The sequence below is a fragment of the Heliangelus exortis genome, chromosome 2 (genome assembly GCF_036169615.1).
Source record: "Heliangelus exortis chromosome 2, bHelExo1.hap1, whole genome shotgun sequence".
Taxonomy (NCBI): Eukaryota; Metazoa; Chordata; class Aves; order Apodiformes; family Trochilidae; genus Heliangelus; species Heliangelus exortis.
The window spans coordinates 145,726,132-145,751,112 of record NC_092423.1 but is presented as its reverse complement, the minus strand read 5'-3'; the positions used below and the strand labels follow the sequence as shown (position 1 = coordinate 145,751,112).

At 41.3% G+C, this 24,981-nt stretch overlaps 1 protein-coding gene across 1 annotated transcript in view; it reads left to right on the top strand.

Moving 5' to 3' along the window:
• Nucleotides 1–724: 724 nt before the first annotated feature.
• COL22A1 (collagen type XXII alpha 1 chain) overlaps nt 725–24,981 on the top strand; it is a 197,943-nt gene continuing 173,686 nt past the window's right edge. Inside the window, exons 1-2 of the mRNA XM_071738442.1 lie at nt 725–873; nt 4,938–5,504. Coding sequence (XP_071594543.1) covers nt 783–873; nt 4,938–5,504 — 658 coding nt within the window. The 5' untranslated portion in view covers nt 725–782. The remainder of the gene's footprint in view (nt 874–4,937; nt 5,505–24,981) is intronic.

Genomic DNA, 24,981 nt, shown 5'->3' with positions numbered 1-24,981 from the left:
TTTTTTTTCTTTTTTTTTTTTTTTTAAAACAAATTGGTCTAGTGTTAGAAACATAGCTAAACTTTTAACAGCCCAGCCACTTTGCCTGGCTTGTTACAGTACTGACTGACTTCAGTGGCTTCAGACAAGGTAAATGCAAACCAGTGACCTCAAGCTGGACATCATCCACCTGAGCTTTCCAGCTGAACAGCTGAGAGATGCATTCTGAAGCTGCTGAGCTCCCTCCAATAGAAAAAGACCGATTGCAAGAAATATGTATGTGGATGCATCCATGTATTTTTAGTATTGGTCATTTCTGAGGCTCAGCAAGTGGCAGGAGCAATGGGTGAAGTGGCAACTGGTTGTGTGTGAGTTGCAGTGGTTTGTATCCCAGCCCTGTGTATCTCCTAATGATGAATGTGTGGGAGGGCCAGGTCAGGAATGGTTTCCACTCCAGTGCGTTGATTGTGTAGTTGGCAGTGGGCTCAATTAAAGTATAATAATCTGGTAATCTCTCTCTTTTTTTCCATTCAGGCTGCTGCACACTGAATAGAGCCAGTGAAAGGCTATAGCTTTTGAAAAGTAGGTGAACTCCCGCCTCTTTGTCTGAGCGGTTTGTCTGGTCAAGTAAAATGACAGGCAGAGGAGACAGCTCCCCAAAACGTTGCTCCCATGACTTGCATCATTACTTCTGTTTGTTTTTCTGTGAGATAACACTTGCTTTTTATTTTCTTTCTAGGCTACGGATTGGATTTCTAGCGAGCTTCTCACCACAGAGAAAAGACTGATGTGAGGAAGGAGATATGTTCATGACGGGGAGATGCCGAGTGCCCCATCTCCTGGTTCTTCTCACATTTGTGTTCAGTGCGGAGAGAACTGAGGCACAGAGAGCAGGTATGTGATGTTCTGCTGCCTGCCTTGTGCTGGGCAGCTGCTGTGGCTTTGATGTGGCTGAGGAGGTATTGTTGTCAGGGGGAAAAAATATGGAAAGCAAACAAAATAGACACGAGAGATGATGGTAGCTCAGGGCACAATAGGATGATTTAAGTAGCATCTCTGGTTCTGATGCAGGCTTAGAATGATTGTCTCAGCAAACCAGAGTGAGGGGAGAAGCATGAAGTTTGCTCTGAACATGCTTCCATCACCCCACACTGGCATGGAGATCACTTTTTCTATTGCTTTCAATCAGTTCAGATGAGACTGGGTGGATCTGGCTGGGATTTTCCTAGTGAGCTGAGCAGGGCTGGGGACACTGTTCATGCTCTCTCTTGGTTCATCTTGTCTCACTGCTCACATAGTCCTTGGTGTGGCTTCTGACCTGTGAGCTCTCTCCTCCAGCTGCCACTGAATGCATCAGGGGGTGGTGCAGCTGAGGGACTGTCCCCAGTCTTGACAAGGACTTGTTGTTTTTGGGAGGGGGAGTAGGAAGAGTTAAGTTACCTGGATGTGAATGATGCTGTACCTCAGGAACAGAAAATGGTTGTAGACACACACAGCTAACTGGTAGAAAGCCAAAAACTACTTCTGAGGTAGTTTCTGTCTCTTTTTCTAGGAAAGATTCTATTCTTGGGTAATTTATAAGGAAAAAGAGGACTTTTTAGACTCTCCTCTCAGTCTGAGAGCATAGCTCACTCTGAGCTGTCCTCAGGAATAGCTGCTTTAAGCTTTGTTACATGATCTAGATAAGACTTGATGAAGTTTAAGTAGAATGAGTACTTAGTAACTAAACAAAGCACAATATCTTTTTCTTTCTTCCTGTGGATCAGTTGCAGGAAGGATGCGGTGGTATCATTTCTATGTTCATTTTCTGATGATTTTAAATAATTTGGGGCTTATGGCTTGTTTGTGAACTATTTTTGATGGCAGTATGACAAAAGGGTTGACTCAATGTCTAAGCAGATGAACACAACTCCTGGAATTATGCTTCCAGAGAAAATTTCTCTCTCCAGAGAGAAAGCTCTGTAATTACAGAGCTGAAAGTTTATTTTCTGTGAATTATCTCCCATATTCTCTAAATGAGAACTGTTTCTGTCAGTAAATAAAATTATTACAGCATTCTTGGAAAACAAACGATTTTGTCCAGCAATGGACATTACTTTTCTAAAAATGCATATTAATATTTACTAGAAGCTTTTCTGCTGCATTTCATCTCACTGCCACCAAGTCTGTAAACAAAAAAATTACTTACACCACAGAACATGTGCACAGATTGTTTCCACTGTGATCCTATGTGAATGGGTTGTTCCTTGTGACCCCAACTCCATGGGCATAGGTTGTTCCTATAGATACTGAAAGAAAAGGAGAACCTGGGATGCAGCCTGATTTGGAAGCTGACAGAGCAACAGATCATTTTTCAACATCACCTACAACACACCAGGTGTATATTCATGGGCACCATGCAATACCACGAGCACTTACATACAGTGTTACAATGCTTTTACTATTATCTGAGGGCACATACTCTTCATGGGGCTGAGCTACCCACACTCTGCTTTCCAGAGCTGTGAAATGTTTTGGGGTTTCTGTCATCTTCAGGGCAAGTGCAGGATCTGAGGATGGCCAAAACCACCAAATGTAATTATGAACTGTAAGGTAAAATCTGGGTCTGGGGGAAGACTTAGTGATCTTAGCATATCAAGAAGAATTTTTTTACAATGAGAGTGGTGAAACACTGTCACAGGCTGCCCAGAGAAGTGGTAGAGTCCCATCCCTGGCAACATTCAAGATCAGGTTTGACAGGGCTCTGAGCAACCTGATCCAGTTGAAGAGGTCACTGCTCACTGCAGGGGAGTTGGACTTGGTCACTTTTCAAGATGCATCCCAACCCAGACCATTCTAGGATTCTACAACCTTACTGAAAGCCCAAAAGCTGGAACTCACTGAGGAAATCTGGCAACAGCATCATCACCTGCCCTCTGGGTAGCATGATTCATTTTTCTCTACGGTACCTCCATACTCTTTGGTCTATTCCAGGGAAACATCTTGTAGTCCTCAGCTGACATACACATTGTATTTATGTCAGGGCTCTAGATGTCAGTGCTGTAGTTCTGGTAAGGAGTGCAGTGAGGACAGACTACTTCCTAAGGCTTGGGAAGCCAGGAGCTGGGGGTCTCTGGGCTGGCAGGACAGGGTCTCACCACCCAGAGTCTGTTCCATCACCCCCAAAGAGGGAGGAGGGCAAGCTGAGGTTGGGAGCCAGGCTCAACAGACAATCCAAAGTTCCAGATAAGCTCACAGAGGTGAAGCAGGTTCAAGATCAAGTCAGGAACATGAGTCAGGAAATCAAAGACTGGATCAGGTCTAAAAGCAGCAGTCAGGGAGGTCCACAGAGGTGAGGCCGGTCTGAGATCTTAGTCACTGAGGGGCATTTAGTTGCTGGGACCTGGCTGGAACAAGTCTGATGTGAAAACACACAAACTGTACAGCAGGAAGGTCACATTTTAATGTATGGAGGAAAAAACTGTCCTCAGTGGCCATACTCTACAGTTGTGTGTTCCCAAAAATACTCAGATTTTCTGACCCAAAGAGATAGGTTGTTCAGTCCACATCAGAGCCTAGAGGAGGTCATTAACATGGTGATAGTGCAAGGGTTGGGTGAATCAGGCTCCTGCAGTGAAACATGAGTCAAGAGAAAGATCTGCTCCCAGTGGATATGGGTAGATAGGGGCTACAAACTCAGACACTGGTAAAGCAGCAGGGTTTAAAGGCAATTGTCAGGAGTTCAGGGGACAGGTACAACATCTCCCGTTCAGGGGGACATGGGAAACTCCTATTATTCTTAGAGAAATTAAGTGGCACAGGCACTGTCTGGACCAGATCTCTGTCTTGTATCACATGTGATTTGTTTTCCAGAGGTCTGGTCAAATTAGCTTTTTGCCACGGGTTCAAACAAAAAGTTGTGCTTTGTGAGATGAGGTGAGGCAAGAACTATGGAGCAGCAATAGTTGGTGATTGTGACTATAGACAAATTGACTTTGTAGAGCAACTTTTGATCTTGAAACTCATAATTTGTTGGCATTACTGTCTATAAGAGTGAATTAAGTAAACATAAGGATATATTTATACATTTTGTCCTGCTGGGGCATTATGTTGATAAATCTGACATCTGCAGAACATTATGAGTATATTGCCTCTTTCTTGGCTTGCGTATCTTCAGAAAGAGCTAAAAAAAAAATCTCCTGGGAGATCTACTTTCTTGGCAAGCAGCTTAAAAATATATGACTAGCTTGGTTTCATAAAGCAAGAAAGCTACAATTGAAATTCATTTGCCTTTTGGATTACACAAACCTCAGATTACCAGTATCATGGCTGGAGCCAGAAGGCTGGTTGTAAGGGCAAGAGAACTTTTCCCTTACAAAGCAACTGCTCTTTCTTGTCAAGGAAGCCAGTATTCAGTCAGTCATCCTTCAGCCAATAGTCAATGGCTGAGAGAGACTCAAAATAATCTTGTTATGAACTTGCTTCACTAAGATACCATACTGAGCAAAAGAGTTGCTTCTAGCTAAGAATAAATAAAATATAATGTTAATGCAAGAGGGAACATGAAGGCTTCACTAATTATGGTCAGGATTGGCATAAGCAAGGACAGGCCTCTTCATCTGCCAAGGTTATTTCAGAGCATTTCTTAAGCACAGGCACTGCTATAAAGTCTGAGAAAATGAGCTTCATATGCATGCAGGTGCTGTAGGTGTAAGACTGAGCAGAGGCATTTAGTAGTGCAGGAAGAGAAGGGGTTTGCATTTCAAAGTGAAGTCTGTGCTGATCTACTGTAAGATGTCCTGAAAGAGAGAAGGTGAATCACAAGGAAGAGAGTGAGAATCAGTATATTCTCTGCAGGAAAGCAAGGTTTTGCTTCTTCCTCCAAATTGCTCACTAGGGAGCCCTGCCTAGATAATATTTGGTATGTCTGGCACTCTTCTTTCTTCCTCCCTTAGTGATACTTTCTTCCACTCTTGCAGGTTGCAAGAATGTTCACTATGACCTTGTCTTCATCTTGGATGCCTCCTCCAGTGTTGGAAAAGAAGATTTTGAGAAAGTTAGGCAGTGGGTGTCTAATTTGGTGGAAACTTTTGAGATTGGCCCAGACAAAACCCGCGTAGGTGTGGTGCGATACAGCGATCGCCCAAGCACAGAGTTTGACCTGGGAAAGTACAAAACTCGTGAGGAAATCAAGGAGGCTGCACGCAACATTAAGTATTACGGGGGTAATACAAACACTGGAGATGCTCTCAGGTACATCAACACCTACAGTTTTTCCAAAGAAGCTGGTGGAAGACTTAGTGATCGGACTGTTAAAAAAGTGGCGATCCTTTTAACCGATGGAAGGAGCCAGGACCATGTCTTGGATGCAGCCACTGCAGCCCATCAGGCTGGGATTAGAATCTTCGTCGTGGGTGTTGGTGAAGTCTTAAAAGAAGAACTGGACGAGATTGCTTCAGAACCCAAGTCTGCTCACGTGTTTCACGTCTCTGATTACAATGCCATTGATAAAATTCGGGGGAAGCTGAGAAGACGTCTCTGTGAAAGTAAGTAGAGCTTCCAGTTCTTCTACATCTATGAGTATTGAATATTTTCTTTCATTTTTATAATTCTATGCTGATAATTGTTTATTTTAGTGTCTTCCATTTTGTAAGAAGTCATTTTACAACTTAGAGTGCGATGAGGTTCTCACTTCTGGGTTTTCTTGCCCAAGTCACCATTAAATATAGGTCAGTTTCTAGTGGTCAACTAGAGGCCAAAAAGTGGAACCCCTTTGGTTCTGTTATTTTATAATATTTTTGACTACTGAATATGAAGGGTGACATTTATATGCAGAATTTGATTAATTTTGAGTGGGAACAGGGGTTTTTCCCCCTTAATTTCTGGCATTTTACTGTGGAAAAAAGTGTTCTGGATGCTGCTGAAAATGGTCCTTTTGGAAGCAAAAGGATACTTGTGCTTTTCTGCCTTTCAGAATCCCAACTCTACTGGTGTTCACTAGTTCTCTGGCTATCAGCATAAAGCTTGGTGATGTTTTGAACAGCTTTTAATGTAGCAAGTGTGTGAAATTCACACTGAATAAGTGCCTTCCATCACAGATGAATCACTCTCATTCTTAGTGACTATATTAAAGTTACCTTGTTTTGCTGCTTTTTTTTAGTGTGTGTTGTAGTTACTTTGAGTTCTGTGGCTCAAAATCAAGAGACACTGCTCTGGTTCCTAGATCTGAACTTGAAAGACATGACTCCCTTTGTGATTCAGTAATACATTTCAGTGTTACAATGCCCAAGTCCTCAGGCCAGGAACTTGTGTTACTGTCAAGTAGCATTGGACAGCTTAGCTAGGGTCGGGTAGGGTAGGATAAAATAGAACAGAACATAATATTTCAGTTGGAAGGGACCTACAAGGGTCATCTAGTCCAACTGTCTGATCAGTTCAGGGCCATTTATCCTTTGTCCTATCACTACATGCCCTTGCAGGAAGAAAAAAAAAAAATATATATATATATAGTGGGATAGTGTGGTCCAAATACACAAGAAGAGTTATGGTGGGTATTGTCTATAAACTATGCAGACTGAAGGAGCTGGGTCTTTTTCCCCAAAAATCATACACATGACTGTGGTGGAATACAGGGCAAACCCTTCTGGTGGACAGACTCCACCAACTCAGCTTCTTTCTGCAGCTGCTGAATTGACAAACTATGATTTTTTTTTAATTATGTTTAATTTTATTTTTTTTAAATTGTAATACATCCCTTTTCTAGAGCAAGTGTTTTCACTGCTTTCCACCTGGCTCTGCTTTGTCAACTTCTCAAAAAATCATTTACCTATCAGTGTCTATCTGAGGCCACAGTGTGTCCATGTGTCTGTGTGTGCCACACCTTGTTGGACTGCAGAGTATTACTTGGAGCATCCTTCATCCTGTGTGTGACAGCAGCCAATCTTCAGGGTGTTTATTTACACCTGTACTTGTGGGTCTTGATGGAAACACTAAAGGCTCCAAAAGAATAAGTTAAGGGGAAACATTTAGTTTTCCTAGATAAAGGGAACTTTTAAGGGGAAAACTTAAAGGGGAAAATTTCTCACTCACTGAGGAGACCAGCTCCAGTGCTGGTGATTCCACACTGGGGAAGGGTTTAGCTGCAAAAAGGGCCAGCAAAGGACTCTTTTGTTTTTTGTTTTGTTTTTTTTTTAAATCTAGGAAAGTGGATAATCTGTGCCAGGCTTTGAGCAACCTGATCTAGTGGGAGGTGTCCATGCCCACTGAGGAGGGTTGGAATTATGTGACCTTTAAGGTCCCCTCCAAGCCAAACCATTTGATTCTTCTCCTCCTCTCTACATCAGTCTTTTCTATTTGTAAGGTCATTGCATATCCTCCCTGAGTCTTTTGTTCCTATATTTAAAGCAAGGAAGCTGCTCTTTGCCAATCTTGTTGTATTTATTTATTTAACTTACTGGTGTGAATGCAAAATGCTTTTAATGGACATGATGTTTAGATCATGTCTAACCAAACAAGAAATTCTTGCAATAAAGCTGAAGCTGACCACTGAGACAGAGGATGAGGCAGTGAGAACAGCAGCAGCAGAAGTATTAGCATGGAGATCAGGTAACTTTTTTTGTTGTCTGGATGTGTAAGGTGAGATCTGTTTTAGGAAATGAGAGAGGGCTGGTGGTGAAGAGGACTAAGTGTTTTCTTACGTGTGTGCCCCTTTTAACTTTCATGTTAGCACAGTAGGAATAAGCAAGGAGTTCACTGTAAGGGCTATGCCTTACACATATTTAGAGGGTGAAACTTTTAATAGCTGTTGTAGTTCACTTTCTGTGGTTTTAATGAAAGCATTGCTTAAAACAGGAACACTCAAAGTACTGGGTGGGTGGAAGACGTGACAAGGGCACATGCCAAACTGCTGTTTAGTTCATGCACATTTTAAGACAAAACTATATATTGCCATAGCCAAGGTATGTTTTATAGTAGACATAATCCTTTGTAAGCCCCAGAGAGACACATGAATCAAAGAGTGGAAATGGCTAAGGGAAAGTTTTTTGTCACACTGGCCTGTGATGAGTCTTCCAGTTCTTGTTCTACTGAAACCTGAAGAGTCGTCCAGTGCTGCAAATACTGGATTTCTTCCCAGCAGCTGTCAAAATCACTTGTCTGAGGTCTCACTGGATGTCTGTCCTAGACTCAGTCGTTGCATCTTGCTATATTTGACTGAATTTATTGCTAAGAACTTGGCATTAAGTGCATTAATAGCATTTTAGCTCTCATTTGATCTGGAATTAAGCATAGCAGAATTGAAAAGTAACATGTCTGCTCAGTGGAACATTGTGGCACTGTGAGATATTTTTTGAGAGATATTTTTGCCAAACTTCTCCATTACATTCTGGACTATAGTTAGCAGGCAAAAATGGGTGATGCTTTCAGAAGAAAACAGGAGAGATGCATTCTGCTAAAAATTCCTAAGATGCTACATGCTTCCTAAATAGGGTTTCTGTTTATATGTTTTAACAGGCAGCTATGGAATATTTAAAAATAGACCAGCATCTGCTTCTGGTAGGTAAATAGTAGGTTTAAAGCTTGTCAAAGACAACTGAATGCTTTGATTTCAACCCAGATTCAATTTAAAGGTGGATCTGATAAGTTAGTGCATGAACAAAGTTGTCAACCTGGCTTGAAACTGGTAGCACTGGGGTTGACTGTTTCATCTGACATTTTAAACTCAGTGTGTGAGATGCTGCAAAAGACCCAAATCTGCTCAGAGGTAATAGTTTTTTAAAAACACTGACTGCAATGCTTTGGATACTGTAATATTTGAGTTTATTCTGTTATCATTAAGCGAGGCAGGTGATAAGATATTGTTTGCAAAGCCAGGCAGAAACATTCTCCAAAAACATTCTCAGTATTTACTGGCTCTGTAAATTAGAAGCCTGGGACTTGACAACCTCAGAGTATATGCTGTGTGTGATTACTAAGCCTCTTCTCTACTGCAAAAGTCAGATTTCTCAGCTTGAAAATAAATTTGGCTTTAGAAATACAGCTTCTGCTATGATTTTTTTTTTCCAACAGCTAGTAAAAGGAGAAACACAAAGCAGATGTTTTCTAAGTAAGTACTGCAGGAGTATTGTGCTCAACATTGGATTGACAAGTCCAGTAGTGACTTCCATGTATTATATAGCCCTCTCTGCAACCAGTTTTTACTTGTTTATGAGCTTGATGAGGTGCTTGTCTTTATGAATACCGCTGCACAAGTGTGGAAGACCAAAGGACTATGTGATGATCTGAATCTCAAATTATTTGGAAACACAGGGAGATGATGCTGAAATTAATCAGTGACTGGTCAGTAACAGGGGTTTGTCATTGATTTCAGTTTATATAGTGAGACCTGTGATAAAATATCAAAATCATTCACTTGTTCAGCTGGTTCATAGCATTTATTTTTCTGTTTGTACGTGTCTTTATTGTCTTTGAGTTGTTTATGCAGTACCTAAAATACATGTCCTGCAATACCACTGTTCTGCTACTGATTCAAAAGGGCTTCCAGCCTTCAAGAGAACACTTTAAACAGCATTCAAAATAATAGTCAAAAAGCTTCAGAGATGTCTTTCTGAAGTCAGCTTTTCTCAGGTCCATGATACCTTGACAGAACATACAAGCTGTTTCTTCTTGACCTTCAATGTTAAAAATATCTTATGCATAGAGACCATGACAAAGGGCAGATGTCTGAATTGCCATATCTTGACCGACAGTTCCTAAGAGGTTTATAAATATTTTAAAATATTATGTGAGTACTGAAATATCTGAATACCTCAGCAAACTGCTGACCTCCATTTTATACTTTTTGTTAAGCTCTAAGGTTTCACTGTAAAAACATTCAATTCTAGATAGTCTTGGATGACACATCATAGAACAGGAAAGGTGGTAGAACCCAACACACAAGCAGGAGTGAGAATCCTAGTCTTTTAATGAACTCAGCTGTGGTAGCAGTTTTAATTCTTTTAGCTTGTTGAGCAGAATTTCTGGATGTGGGAATTTGTCTACTGGTTTTATTTTCATGGTTGGAGTATGACTGTCGTTGAGTTCTTAAAAAGTTAGCTTAGGCATAGTTCCAAGTCTTGGTTAATCTTATTGCAAGAGCTCTTTTTCATTGTTGTCATGACTGGTAGAGACCTCTTAAAAATGTCAACATGGCTTCTTGTAATATAGCAGAAATTGGTACATGCCACAAGTGCAGCTAAGCATTTACTGGCAAAAATCTGTGGGACCCATCTCTGTGTTGAATGCAGATCAGGTTGAGTTGTTTTGGGGTAATCACTAATGTCTAACAGACTGGTTAAAATGTCATTAGCACAATATTTTCCATTAAGATAATCTGACTTTTGTGCTTCTATCTCATATATCTGTCACACCCAACAAGAGGCAGCATTCTTAGTGGAACATTCCACATTCACCTACTTAATAATATGTGAAGGGTAAGGGCAGATACTGACATTTTGATTCTGACTTGAAAATCTACTGGAGTAGAAACTAATCTAGATGGTTCTAGATGGTTTGGGCAGTCTGATAAAAGTTCAGCAGACAACTGCTGCTCTTTTAAAAACTGCAGCTAGGCAGTGACCCAGCTGCTATCACCTCTGATATCTCCCATTGCTTCTTGAAGCTCTTCTCCTCTACTTGCAGTGGTTGCTTTCTCAACCTCTGTAACACCTCCAACTTGTAGCAGTCTCTCATATTTCAGATCACAGGATCACACATCCTTTCATCCCCACATTTGCTGGCTAACTGTGGTTTCCTGTGAAGGTATAAAAGGCCCAGGATAGAATTTCCAACTGCTTTATCTTTTACTTGACAAAAAAAAATCATTACTTTTCAAAGATAATGTGCTGTGAGGAGATAAAGTATTTGATGGGGTTAGTGCTAACGACATTATACAACTTTCTTCTGCCAGGGGTGGGTTGAAGGACAGCCTGGTGTCTTGGATTATGGAAGGAAGCACAGCAAAAGTTCTTTTCTCCAACAACATTTGTTTCTCAAATCAAACACCTAAAGCTCTCGGGTATTTTCTAATTGCTCCAGCCATCACCAGCCTCAAGCAAGACAGTTCAGAGCTGGTGTCTGGCAGGCAGAGAGCCTTGAGCTCAAGCAGTGAGCACTGTCTGCCGGTTGCTCCTCAGCTCCTCCAAAGATCATGTAGTAGTAAAATGCTTTCCCATATCATGACCACAGCTCTGTTCTGCCACTGTGCAATCTCCATGTCATTTACATAATTTCCTATTTTGCCTGGGACTCTGAAATTAATAGGTTTATTCTGAGATTAGCAACAGTGTAGTTTTACAAACAAAACCAGCTCTGATGCTAAAATATAACCTTATTCTTCCTTACTTCCTTCTCCCATCTGCCAGCACAGATATTTATGTAGCCTCACTGTGAACTACAGCAGGGAGCCAATGAATGAACTTGTTTTATTTCCCAGATTAGTTTCTACTCAGCTTTAGTTCACCCTGCACTAACATAGGCATTTGCTGTCTTAGGGGAGGAACTGGCACAGTGTGAGAACAAATAACAAGGGGCAGCAAGAAGACCTGGACTGCACCCTTTGGTAAAAAGCTAGTTCATATCTTGATGAACATTAACTAAGGACTTCAGAAGTCTGAGGAAAACCCTCCATGTGTTCCCACTGTAAACAGAAGCCTGTTCTCTGCTTTCCTCTGGTGTAAGTGTGCATGAAGTGGGTTGCTGGGCAGGTTCTTCCCATTCAAACTCCACTTGTAGGCTTCAGCACAGCTTGCTTGCCTTGGATAAACTGCATGTTTAACAAAAATATCCCACCATAGACAGATCTCTTAATGATTCTGTTCCATTTTCCTTCAAAGGGCTTTTCAGCATACTTAATTATTGCTCCTTTCCTATTGACTTAGCTTGGTTGTTTGCTGGCATAGCTGCAATGACAGAGCTCTCTCACCTGGGCCACATGCTCTGTCTTGCTGGAAGCATCATGCTGGGAGTCACTGGTAGATGGGATGAACAGGCTGGGCACCATCTTCACTTCTATACAGACCCTATGTTGGTCCCTCCAGGCACCACTTTCATGTTTCTGTGATCCTGCACCTGAGTACCTTCTGTCCCCCTGAACGGATGTTACGGCTCTGTTACAGGATTGGAAAGTGATTTATCAATCTGTTTTATTTTCCTTTTACATTGGAAAAAGCATTGTCTTAGACATTGCCTTCAGATGAGGAGGAAATTCAGCCTTGCAGAAGCTGTGGCCTGATTCCTCTTTTTGTTTAGGGATGTCTGAATCCAACAGTCGTCCAAACAATGTAATTTTAGACATCCCTCCGTGTCAGAGAGTGGTGTTATTGCTATTCTTCTTTGATAGAGCTGTTCCAAACCTGCAGCTTCATATGGACCACTGGAAACTTTAATAAGGGACTTTGAATGTAGAAGTGGAATAAAATGACACTGATTAAACCTTTTGCACTTTCCTTCCTGATCTCCAGTTTCTTGCTCCAGCAGTTGCACACAAATAGTAGCATCATAAAACATGGACAATCACTTTACATAAGGCAATGAATCTCCTGACTTCCAGCAATGTCTTGTCTGAGATCACAGAATCTAGCTGAATGATAACATCCCCCCTTGTTGTTAATGTTTTTTTCCTGCATTTCAGGTAAGAAATCTTTGTGATCAATGTTTGATGTACAGTAAAACTAATTGTAAAGGCAGAGAGAAGATTAGACTCCTGACAAATAAAAGTAAGGCCCACGCATTAAGAAGAAGCATTGAGACAATCAGGAAAAGTATGAGTCTCAGTGGCAGGAAAAATTATATCTTATGAAAAAGTAATGTGCCATTTAGCGAACAAAAAGAGGAAAAATATGGTGACTATGGGAGCCATTTCTAAATAGTGTAGGAATGAAAGAGAAATACAGAAATAGGAACAGGCAAAAAGCTGGAATATATTGTCATGAGCTGAAAGTTATTAGTAGCTTGTTTTTCAACACTGCCTGCAGCCCTCATTGATTTCCAGGAGCTGTGGGTGCTCAGCACTCTTAAAATTGGGCTGTGGAGTCCAATACTTATCCAGCTGCAGTCAGAAGGACATTTTCTGTCTGCTCCAAGGGAGTCCAAGAGACAGGGTAAAGGAAGAGAACTCACCCTTGGAGCAGGACTGCCTGGCTTGGGATTTGCTTTCTGTTGAGCAGATAGGGAATGTTCCATATAAGGAATAACCTCTGAAGCAGGGCAGATACTCAGCAGGAGGCTGGGGCAAGGCATGCAAAAATTTCTGAGGTTCCAGGTTTAGTTACAGGCTTTCTGTCCAAGCAAAACAGAGAGATGAAGAAAAAAACCCTTGCTATGTTTCCTCTTCTGCAGTCAAGGCTTTCCTCCTCTATTAACAGCCCTGAACTGTCCTCCAACTTAAAGCACATCACCTATTTCATGTTCTTTGGCTGTTCCCATAATAATCCAATGGTATCTTTCAGCACAGGCTATAAATGAAGCCACAACATCACCTGCCCTGGTTAGGTGCACCAGTAAAATAAATTTTTCCTCTGTTTTCCCTTGATTTGGGGATGTACTTCTATTTAGCATGGGGAAAGCCAAGTCTGGAAAAGTGCTATGGAGATTTAGTTCCAGTTCTTCTGGTGGAGGTGGTAGAATCTACTGCTAGTGATAGAGAGGTGAGAATTTTTGTCAGAGCATGCAATACCCCATGCAGTACATCAAAGCCTTATCACAGCATGTTAGACTTTTCCTGAAAGCCAATGGGCTTCCTGAACCCAGAGCCATCTTATGAAATTAATAAACTTTCTATAAAAAAGTGGTGGGCTTGGTCTTTCAGATCTTTCAGGGCTGGGTTGTTAGTTTCTTTTTTTCTTTTTTTTTTTTTTTCCTTCTGGCTCTCTATATTCAAGTCTCAAAGCCTTGTGATGAATAACTATAATGGGAGCTGCAGATCCCAATATTCCAGGTAATGAGGGAGGTACCACAGAGGGTGCTGGGTTTCACAGTAGGGACAGACAGAATTGGAACTGCTCACAAGTTGCCTGTGACACTTAGGCAAAAAGTTAGCACAAAAACTCTGGCCTTGGTAAATGGCCACTTTCTCATCAAATAACTTTAATGGAAAATTTGTAACTTTTTTCAGTACAGAATCAAATTATTTGCATCATCTGAAAGTTAAATGGACTTTGGAAACAATTTTGCAGCCAAAGGTGAGCTGTAAAAAGAAAGCCATGGTCAGACCTAGATAAGCTGTCACAGTAACACCTGAAACAAAATGGGCAGCACCACCTTTTTTTTTAAGATCTGTGATGAAACCATTGCTTTCAGCTCTGTGTTTTGCTGAGCTGTCTTTAGAAGCCCATGTTGTTCATCTCTGTGCCCAAGATCGAGGCAAAGCTTGTCATTTACATTTCTAAGGGCTTATTTTGAAGCTCTGTGTAGATTTCTAAAACATGTAAACCTTTCAGGGACTCTTTGCAAAAGAGATCTTTGTGGTTTTATTGCAGTTGAAACTCAAATGACTTAAGAGTATCCTTTTTAATCCTTTGGGAACTTGAACTGCTGTATCCCCTCTTCTGTGGGAGTTTGTAAAGGTTATCAGCCTTTCTGCTGCTGAATTTCAATTTTCTATTTTATTTTCAAATGAACTGAGGCAACAGGCAAAATTGAATTGTAATGTACTGGTCTGCTGAGAATATTTCTTCCCCAGTGGTAGAGCTGAAGCATGGTTAAGCTGGTGGGCTATTTTTGGTAGTAAATTGTAGGGTTAGTGTTTCAATCCCATCAAGTTCCCTGCACGTTACACCCAAAGACTAAATTCCTTTTCAAATCAGTAATCTTGTTTATAATGTGGAACAAAAGCAGTGGGAGCATTTCAAATACCTAGGAGAACTGCTTTTTGATAAAGTAGTAATTAGATTCTTTAAAATGCAAACAAGAGATTGTAACAGGCTCTGCTGTATTCATGTAGCTACAACTGATGGAGGAGGGTTCCAGAGTTTCTGCATAAAATGTCTTTTGACATGCTCTCAATTTTGGGAACTGTGAGCATTGGTGCTGCTGTTGACCAGAAGTGGGAAGGGTATTTTTCAGGGGAGGTAGCTCAGTTGGTCACTGTGGGTTTTGTCACTTGCTGTCCTGAACTGCTAAACATCAGCCTCATGTGATGTCAGGTTTCAAAACTCTGTTCATTTCATTGTAGCTCAATAGTCAATATTTAGTGGTACTTTGGCTTTAACTTGATCTATAATGTGTACAGCTAAAAAAATTATGTATAAATATACGTATGTGTATGCATTTTTATATATGCCTATATATAAAAATATACAATATAAATATATAACAGAATCACAGAATGATTTGGGTTGGAAGGGACCTTCAAGATCTTCCAATTCCAATCCCTGTGCATGGGCAGGGACACCTCCTACGAGACTGGGTTGCTCAAAGCCCCATCCAACCTGTCCTTTTATATATATATCTATATATATATATATATACACACACGTATAGAGGTAGAGACTGGAAAAGAAAGTTGTCCTTTCATCCTGAAGCATCAGGCTTTTTTTAACAGTGAGGTAAATAAAAAGCCATAACACATTAAAGCCTCAGTGAAGATGAAATACAGGACATTTTTACTGCAGTGTAACTAGACATGATCAACCCAATTCACCACCTCTGGGCAAGACTTTATTTAGCTACACTGCAGTAGAAATCACCGCACTGTGTTCCAGCAGGATTTTATAACAAGATGGATATCATATATTAGTTATCTACTATAAAAACCTCTCAGTTTTGCCAGTGAAGACATAAGAGTTCTGTGAGGGGCTGCAATACTAATATGACACAAGTAGGATGGTGCAGCATTTTAGTCCCTAGTGCTAGTGCCTTCTGGCAAATGAATCTAATAGCTTGAGGGTGTTTCTGAGTTTTAAAGAGATGGGGGTTAAAAACTGAGATTGACAAATTTAATTAAACAATATCTTATCTTTGTATTTAGGTATCTTCAGTGATATTCATACCACTGAACTGCAGTGGCCTGAAAATTCTTTGTCTGGGCTATTCTGATAGTCAGTGGAAAGGAGCAGGCACCTCCAGAGAGGGATTCATCCTTTTCAAAGACTGTCCAAAATGTGGCAAGGTTGCTTGTCTCTTTTCATTAACTTTTGAGAGAGCTCAGATAATCTGCTCACACCAGAATGCTCATTTTGAGGGCCAAAAGCAAGAGCTGAATCTTCCCCCGCTGTGTTCTAGAAATACAATATTTGGTTCCTAAATCCAGTAAAAACACCCCCAATCTGTTGGGATTTACATTAGTGATGTGTTTACAGGCCAGTGGGGTTGCCAGCTCAGGTGTGTGAGTTCCATTTCTCCTCCAGCTCTCAGATTCAAGCAGTTACAGGAGGCAATGCCAGTTCAGAGAAGGATTGCCAAGTCTTGCCATATGTTTTGGGTGAAACATCATGCTGCTAAATTGTACTTAGTTCCTAAGAGACTACTCCAGTGCAGAGAATGGGCTCCTCTCCTTTATCTTGGCCTTCTTCCTAAATGTTGTGATAAATTGGCCCTTGAAGTAAAGTGCATTGTGATGCTGCCTGCTGCAGTCTGTTGACTCATTAGATATAGCAAGTAGATAATGCTTTAAAAAAACCCCTAATGGATGAAATTAAGAGTAGCAGAGAAGGAGACAGCTATTTTAATTAATGTGTCAAAAGACACTTTTACTGGAAAATAGCCTTTTGTTGTTGTTGTTGTTGTTAGATGAAGCATGAAGGTTGCATCCTGAGACAAGCCCATAAATCCACTCTTGCTTAATGATCTTTCTGGTTTTCACCATTAAAAAGTCAGACCTCAAACCAAACTGTACTCTACAGGAATCAAAATGGGAAGGATACCAGCTCAGACCAGCTTGCATGATAGCCAGTCCTGTGTTACTGGCCATAAGTATTGTCCTCCAAAACAGATAAGATAAAAATTCACTTGTAGGACATGGTGAAAAAATCCCAGTGGAAGAACTGCTGATGCATATTGTGGGTTTGAAGCTCTGAATGGGACTGAAAAGCTGATAATTGACTTTTAGCCAGCAGAGTTCCTAAGTATGAGTTTAGGTAATTGAAGAAATCATTATCCAAGTTTTCCATGAATTCACTGCAGGTTCTAGAATTGTCCCTGTGACTCCTAGCTCTGCAGCATTCTCTGCTCTACTGGAAGACAGCACCACTTGTTTTAAATAGTTTGACTCCTGTATAAACATGGCACACATCCTAAGGTCATGGTAGAGAGAGGAAGTGCTCAGGTCAGACATTCCCAGGGGACTGGGATCACTTCAATGATCAGCCTCTGAGCCTCAGAATCCTTAAGCCCATCCTCAGTGTTCTTTGGTGCAACACACTGCAGAGCTTCAGCCGAGGGTCTGCTTGGCACTTTGGGAAGGAATGTCCTTTAGGTCGAGACTAATAACTTTGGATTTCTATTTTTTTTTCCAATTCCTGCCACTGTATTTCCCTACATACTTGGCAGCACCCAGCCTCAGGAGTCCTGTCAGAGTATGAACACCTGGGGATGATGCTCCTAGCTTATCAACAACTTTCAATCACTACTCCTCTTCCAGAGAAACATCCCCCCTTCTATAATTGTTGCCCTATTGATTCAGAGCTCTCTGCTGTCATGAAAAGGCTGACCAAATATAAAGCCAGAAAAAGTCATCATTGTCTTAGCTGTATCAAATGGATCATGAGACTTATTTGAACTTTGAGTATATAACATCACATGAAAAAAAGGCAAAGTGTCATGGAAAATTTACTGTGTTAGTTACAAATCAATATATTCAAGGAGGTGTCTGCTAACTATTCCTCCAAAGCTCTGTGCTGGGATAGCAAGTCATGCATGTTGATTTTTTAGCAGAGCTCTTTGAGGAAAATGTAAAATGTGTAAACTTACCCATCCTTTGAAAATTTAACATCACTTCCACTAGCTGTTTCTGTTCCTATTAGCAAGCATAGAAGCTGATTCTTGCCTTGTGTACCTGTTTGATTAATTGTTCTTTGACTCTGTAGTGGTCTTGATAGCATCCTGAAGAATTATTTTCTTTGAACTAATGTTACATTTATCACCAACTTTACATTTACTTACTCACAACTTTATATGCTCCGAGACTGCAGTTTCATACAATGTAGGATTGTGCATAGGAATCTCTTTATTTTGTGCCTGGTTCAGAATCAAGGTTTTTTATCATCTATAATAAGCAGCTTATCCCAGTGGGTGGGATGGGTTTTTTTGGTTGGCATTTTGGTTTTTTTTCCATTATAAATCCTTTTGTATATTATGATTTAGTTAAAAATACTGCCCTGAGTACTTGCTGACAGCACAAAAATACAATGTAGGGCTGCTAAACAAGTAGAATTTGTGGATGGGTTATGCACCCTGCCACCACATTCATCTCTATAAACTATTTGTGAGATGATTACATCTCTCAAGAAAGCTGGCTTTGGAGGTGGTTTTTTTATTTGTTTTAGTGCATAGGATTTGTAATAAAGAAAATTCTCATCTTCTTTCTTTGATTTTCATGGGTGCCTGACTTGATCATAGACTGTTAGGGCCTGCTGAAATTTCCAAACTCATCTTTTGCTTTCACAGTGACAAGGAGGCTTTTCCTCATTTAAATCCAATTGCAGGGTGTTTCCTTTTTTTTATTTCTTTTAACATCAATGGTCGTAGTTTAGATTAATAACCAAAAAAGCAGTTTTTATTTTAGGACTCTCATCTGGAGTAGTTTCACTCATCTGTGTTTATATGCACTAATATCTTACTTCTAATTATTTCCCATGATCTAGCAAGAGAATTGTTTGTTTAATTAACCAAACATCTGAGAAAGTCTTAGACTCTGATTTGCCACAATTTTAGGCAGCTACTTATATCAATTCTGAGTTTTTTTAGAATGAATCCAATCATTTTCTTAAAGTCAAAGATCAGAGCAGTACAAAAACCCTTTGTTGACCTGATTTACATGTGAGACAGTTTCCTTCCTTATGGAAAACTGAAGAATTTTCATGGATGTTTGGCGTACCATGAAAAGTAGGGGATTAGAGACCCTGATGTCAGATCCAACTTCTTCAGTCCTAAAATAAGTCTTGTCCTACTATCAGGGAAGATACGTGAAAGAAATGTAGAAATTCTTCTTAGCAGATTGTTCCTCACTTCTGGGTATATATGGAGGAATTAGGCATGGGGGATATGTCCCTACATCTTCCCAATGTGTTTAGCAGGGTCCAGCACTCAGGATGGACCTGGTCTGGCTCTGCAGGTTTCCAGATGGGGTTTCTTTCCATGGCTTTTCTACAGCTGGCTGGCAGGCAATGCCAGTGTCATGCCAGGACAGTGCTGTGTTGGTGTGGTGCTCAGGAGTGGTGCAGGAGCCCTTGAGGCCATAATTGTTCAAGGCCAGCTCCTTCATCTTCTGTTCCTTTCTTTTTCTCAATAATTGCCATCCCTTCACCACAAAATGTACAGGAGAAAAACAGCTTTTCAGGAAAAGTGTTTTCTACCCGTAACTCTTTGCTGCGGTGGAACAAGAGTGAAGAATGCCAAGAAAAGCAGATAAATTTGTGCCAATAGGTTCATAGTCATGGGGAGGTGGTTTCTCTGTGGCTTCTCTCCCCCCACCCACACTTCATTACAGCTTAAGCTTCCAAGGAACCTGCTGTCACCAGAAAGCAAGGGGACTGAGGGCACCAAGGGCACACCCTGCTTCAGGTTTTCCCCCAGGGAGCTACTGCCTGTGATTGGATTATTTCAAATCAAGCAGGAGATGAAGTATTGATCAAATCACTAAGTGGAAGGTGCCAGCTGCTCAGTTGATTGTGGAGACGGTGCCCTTCCTGGTGGTCTCTGGTGGGAGATGCCACATCTCACATAGACATTGAGAATCCTCCACAAACCTACCCTAAAATCAGCCTCTTTTGGTGTACAGGCTCTATTCAGCAACCTTTCTTCCCTACTCTTCTATACTCTGTTCTTTTTATAGCATTTACTATTTTTTGTATATATATGCTTCTATATATATTTAACTTGAAGTGAATCAAGAGATTTTCTTTCAGGAAATGCAAATAAAATCCAGGGAATGGAAACCACAGGGGTGCCTAAACATGCTATTCATGCTGGGTGGATCTCTGCTCCCACAGCAGATAGAGGAGTGTCCTAGTTTCAGAATAGTACAGACTGAGTTTTCATTAAATTGGTAGATATTTAATTATATAATTTTGGATGGGAAAATGGAGAATGTAGCCATGTATCTGCAGCTCATCTGTAACTGTATAATCATTTCTGTATTGCTGTTGGTTTTTTGCTGTTGGGTTGTGGGGCTTTTTCAACATGTTTTGGATTATTTTCTTAGGGTTGGTAGGGCCTGTGAAAAAGCAGCTGGGCTCAGTAAAGAGAAACCAAAATTTGGGTATTTATTGTGGTGGGGTAACCATCTCTGGAGGTATTTAAATGTCATGTAGATGTGATGCTGAGGGACATGGGTTAATGGTGGACTTCTCAATGTTCCAGGTTAATGTCTGATTTTGATTATCTTAAAGGTCTTTTCCAACCAAAATGATGCTATGATTCTTTATGCTCTTGAATGTTTACTAAAAGGACTGCAGAGTCTCTCTGAAGCTTCTCACCTTTATTATATTTGGAAAAACGTGATCTCAGTAACATATTCTGATTAAAGAATGGACATTTTGGGTTTTTTAGTTATCCTAGTCTAAGGAAACAGTTTGAAATACACTTTCCTTCGAACAAGACTGACAGTCTGTTTAGTGTATCACTCATTGCTTGGGGCTGAATCTGAGTCTTACCTATAATTTACTCTTTTATTTAGAGTTGTAAATGACCTTGCACTGACTTGGAAAATTCATGCCACATTAAACACCAGTATTGCCAATGATCAAAATTCCCAAACCTCTTGTGGAACAATACATTAAGAGATATGACAATCAGTGCCCATCATGCCTTTGAGGAAGAACAAAAACATGAAAACAGAGGTCCCATCAGCTATGTTCAGACTTCTTTCACTTTTGGGAATAATTGAGTAGATGGTAACCTCTGTGCTACAAGTCAGACAGTGAACACTTTGAAAAATAATGATTGTCTGAATCCCTTCAGCAAGACAAACTTGGAAACTAAAGGCTGCTTCTCAAAGGGCAAGTAAGATTATTTTTTAAGGCTATTTAATCACAGGAACAAGATCCCCAACGATAAATGTAGATGTGTTCCTCTGGCTTTTTAACAATGCAGACTGACACCTTTGTAAGAGATGTGGTCTTGTTTAGCTCAGCCTCAAACTGCTGCATTTAACAGCATTTGCTTCTGAGAGAGACTAATTTCCAGATTAGCAGATATTTCTGTGGGACATGAGATATCTGATGTCCTGTGCAAGAGCCATTGATGCTGGTCATAGTTTTCTGCAGCTGTAAAATCTGAGGATCTGGCAGAGAGCTGAGAAATAGCCCCTTGTTGAGAGATCACCAAAATGTTTGACTTGTGCATTCTCCGAGCAGAAAAGCCACCAGAGCATCTCTCTCCTAGACTCTGAGCTTTCATATTCTGGTGGGAGGGACATTTAAATATATACATAGATATATATAGGGTTGTTTGCAGCATCTTAGCCCTGGTATGGGTTGAAGATGGAAAGAAGGAAAAAATGGAAATCATGTTTTCATTAGAAGGAAAACTGCTCTCATGGACATGATTAGAGACTTTGTCCATAAAGCAATGGAATGGTTTTCTTGTGTGGGGATCTGGAAGGCTGCCAAGATATTTCTGAATAACTAATCCTAAGTGAGTTATAGGCACAAAAACACTGTTATATATCTAACACTTAACAGGTAACGAGAATATACGCTCGTGCTTGTGATCACTGCAGAGAAAAAACTCTGACTTTCCCACCAGGAGCACTGGGTCCATATTGCTCCCCCTGACTTCTCTGCTTCCCAGATAGGCAGTGATGGAACAGTTCAAGAAGAGCTGGCCGTGGGACTCATCACTGTAACAACAGTCATTTTTGCTGTGAGGCTAATGACATGATGGCTGGCACATGGCTAGGGAAGAAAAACTCAAAGATGGATCAAGTCTCACTTTGATCAGGCTCAGTCCTACATCGTCTTCCTTCTTATAGGATCATTCTCTCTGTAACACCCTATGTCACATAAAAAACATTCCCTGCCCAGAGAAGTGCCCCTGTGTAGATCTTTGTAGGATGGACTCACTGTTATGTGGAAGCCATTCTGCCTGCATTCTGCCTCTTGTCTGTCAGGACAGCTGCCACTGCTGGATTAAGTCAATGAAGGTTTAGCTACCAATAGTAGCTACTACTCATACATGAGGCCTTAGCATGTACTTGTCTCCTTTGTGCTCTGTTGCAATCAGTACTGGAATAACTCAACCACTTCCATACTGGTTTTAACTAGCACAGAGTGAGCTCTGGGATTGAGGCAACCACTTTAAATCAGGCATTCTTATCTGTGGATGACTGTGCTGAGGAGCAGTGATGGAGAGCCTCACTTTACACGTTCATGCACAGTTGAGCAGGGAGAAATGCAACCCAGAGGTATGTGCTGTGGCCTTTGGAAGCTACACAACTGCAAGTTCAAGGCCTGGGCATTGGCACTGTCCCACCATAGTCCATGGGACAGTCAGTGGGATGGGTTCACCCTGTGCTAATGAGCTCTTTTGGAACAATGATCAGACATGGTTCAGGGAGTTGCACAGTCCCAGGTCAGGAACCTTTCCCTAATAGGCAGTGGAAATGTGGCATCCTATTTTTGGGTGGATGGGAGTGGGCAGAATATCTTGGCTCTGCCTCCTTGCCTTCCTGGCCAAAGAATGAGTTTGGTTTGTATAGAAATCCAGAAGCGCTGAGCACTGGAAAGCAGATGGGATGTTTGAGTGTGGAAGCATTGGGCCATACAGCACTATTTTGGATGTGTGAATGGGAGTTCCCTCAGCTAGTCCTGAATGCTGTCATCTTCTTTATGTTAGCAGGAAGGCTCTCAGATTTGTACATAGTCCTTATGTTCATCACATCCTTCATGGTGTCTTCTTCACTGTCAAGTTGTGTTTTTGTGCAGTCAACAGTAAAGCCTAATCTGAGATATTTCTGGGATGAGGAGCCCAGTGAAATACAGAAGCTTTGGAACCTCATGGCCAAAGTCAAGAATGTGATGTATTATTTATAAGGGTTCCTCATTATTTATCAAGCTAAAACTGTCTTTGACCTCTCCACACTGGAGAGAACTTGGGGAACTTGAGGCATGCTGCCTTTCCTGCCTCTTTCCTTTGCTCCCCAGTAATTCTGTGTGAGCCAAATCTTGATTCATCTCTGCTTACCTTGTTGTCTTGGCATCCTCAGCTTGAGTTTTGGGGGCTAACAGCCATGACAGGACACATGGCAGTGCCACAGAATGTCTTGGTCATTAGGGATAGGCTTAGTTTCTGGTGCCCTGTGATGGGCTTTTAGCTTTCTTTCTCTGTTGTCAGCAATAGCAGCAGACGGGTGTTTGCAAAACAAAACACCCAGCTACATTCTGCACTCATTTACATTGATCTAAATCCAGATTAATTTCACTTTAATGAATGCATAACTAAGCAAGAGACTTGGCCTATCATTGCACTTTGCACTAATTAGTATTTTTCTTACCGGTGCCTGCAGAAAAACCAATCTGTTTTGTATTCCAAGCTGAAAAACACCCTCTGGTTGTCAGAGATGTTCATCACCAGCATGGATGTCATTCCTCTGGGATGTGGATTCCACAGCTGCTTAGAAAAGCCTGATGCAGGACAAAATAACTTCACCAAGCTGCTGGTGCTCAGGAAGGGTGGGGACACACAGTCCCTGCTCTGCCATGGGGACTTCCCTGGAATTCATGCTGGCAGCCGTTTGCTCAGAGCTGTTTTTTTTGTCATCGCTGCTTTTCACCAAATAGAGCAGCTTTTGTGAACTGCCAGCACAGAGCTGTGTGAGTGGCAGCTGGGCTCTTTGGTGAGAGTTGCTTTGCCTTTGTCAGAGGGGTTGGTTCTTGCTCTGGGTTATTCAGAGCCACAATTAAAGGCGTCGGGCTGTGGTTATTAGTTGTGCTCACTGGGGCAGAGCACAATGAGGTCAGCTCAGTGTGTGAGGGAACCCCCTTGGATGGTTCAGACAGCTCAAGCCTCCAAAGGACCCGAGGGAAAATCAGGGAGGGGAAGAGGACAAAGCTGGTGCCAGGCAGGGACACTTGGACTAAACATGTCATCCATAGTCCTGCTCTCCGGAGGGGATGCGTGGGAATGGTGCTGGTGCCAGGAAACCCTGGCAGTGGGGGCTTTGTTCACCAGTGGTATGTGCTGAGCTGATGGATCCCCTTTCCACTATCCTGAAGTAGTAGGTGGCAAAAGGCCAAGTGGTCCACAGTGGGACTTGTGGGGTGTGTTTTGGAATTATTAAAAGTTTGGGTTTTTTTTTAAGAAATGGATTTACTTCCTTAGCTCTAATTTTCATCCTGTGCATCCCCCTTCCCATGTGTATTCTGCATAATTTTTATAATGGAATTATACTTTCTGCCACTTCATGCTTCTGACCATTTTAGTGAATGGTAATTATAAAGAATATAATCTTATCAGAAATCTTTAATGAAAAGCTTCAGTGTGTCACAGACTTCACCACTGTTCCTTCCCTCACACACAAAATCCCAGCCCACTACGTGCCCTGACACACTTCTGCAAGCCCAAACTTATCCTCCTGCCATCCTTGTCCAGAACCATCTTCTTCATCTCAGCACATAAAATATCTACTCCCCAGGGCTGTCCCTCTTCCAGCTACATCAGGTAAACATGCACAAACCTTCCCCACATTCAGGGAAGGCTCAAGTCTCTCTTTAAGAGTGGTGTGAGGAATCCAGTCTGCAAAAGGTTGCTGGTAACTTTCCTAGGCACTGCAGTCCCTCTGATAACATTTGTTCCTCTTGCAGTTCTCCCTCTCCATTGGTGATGTATAAC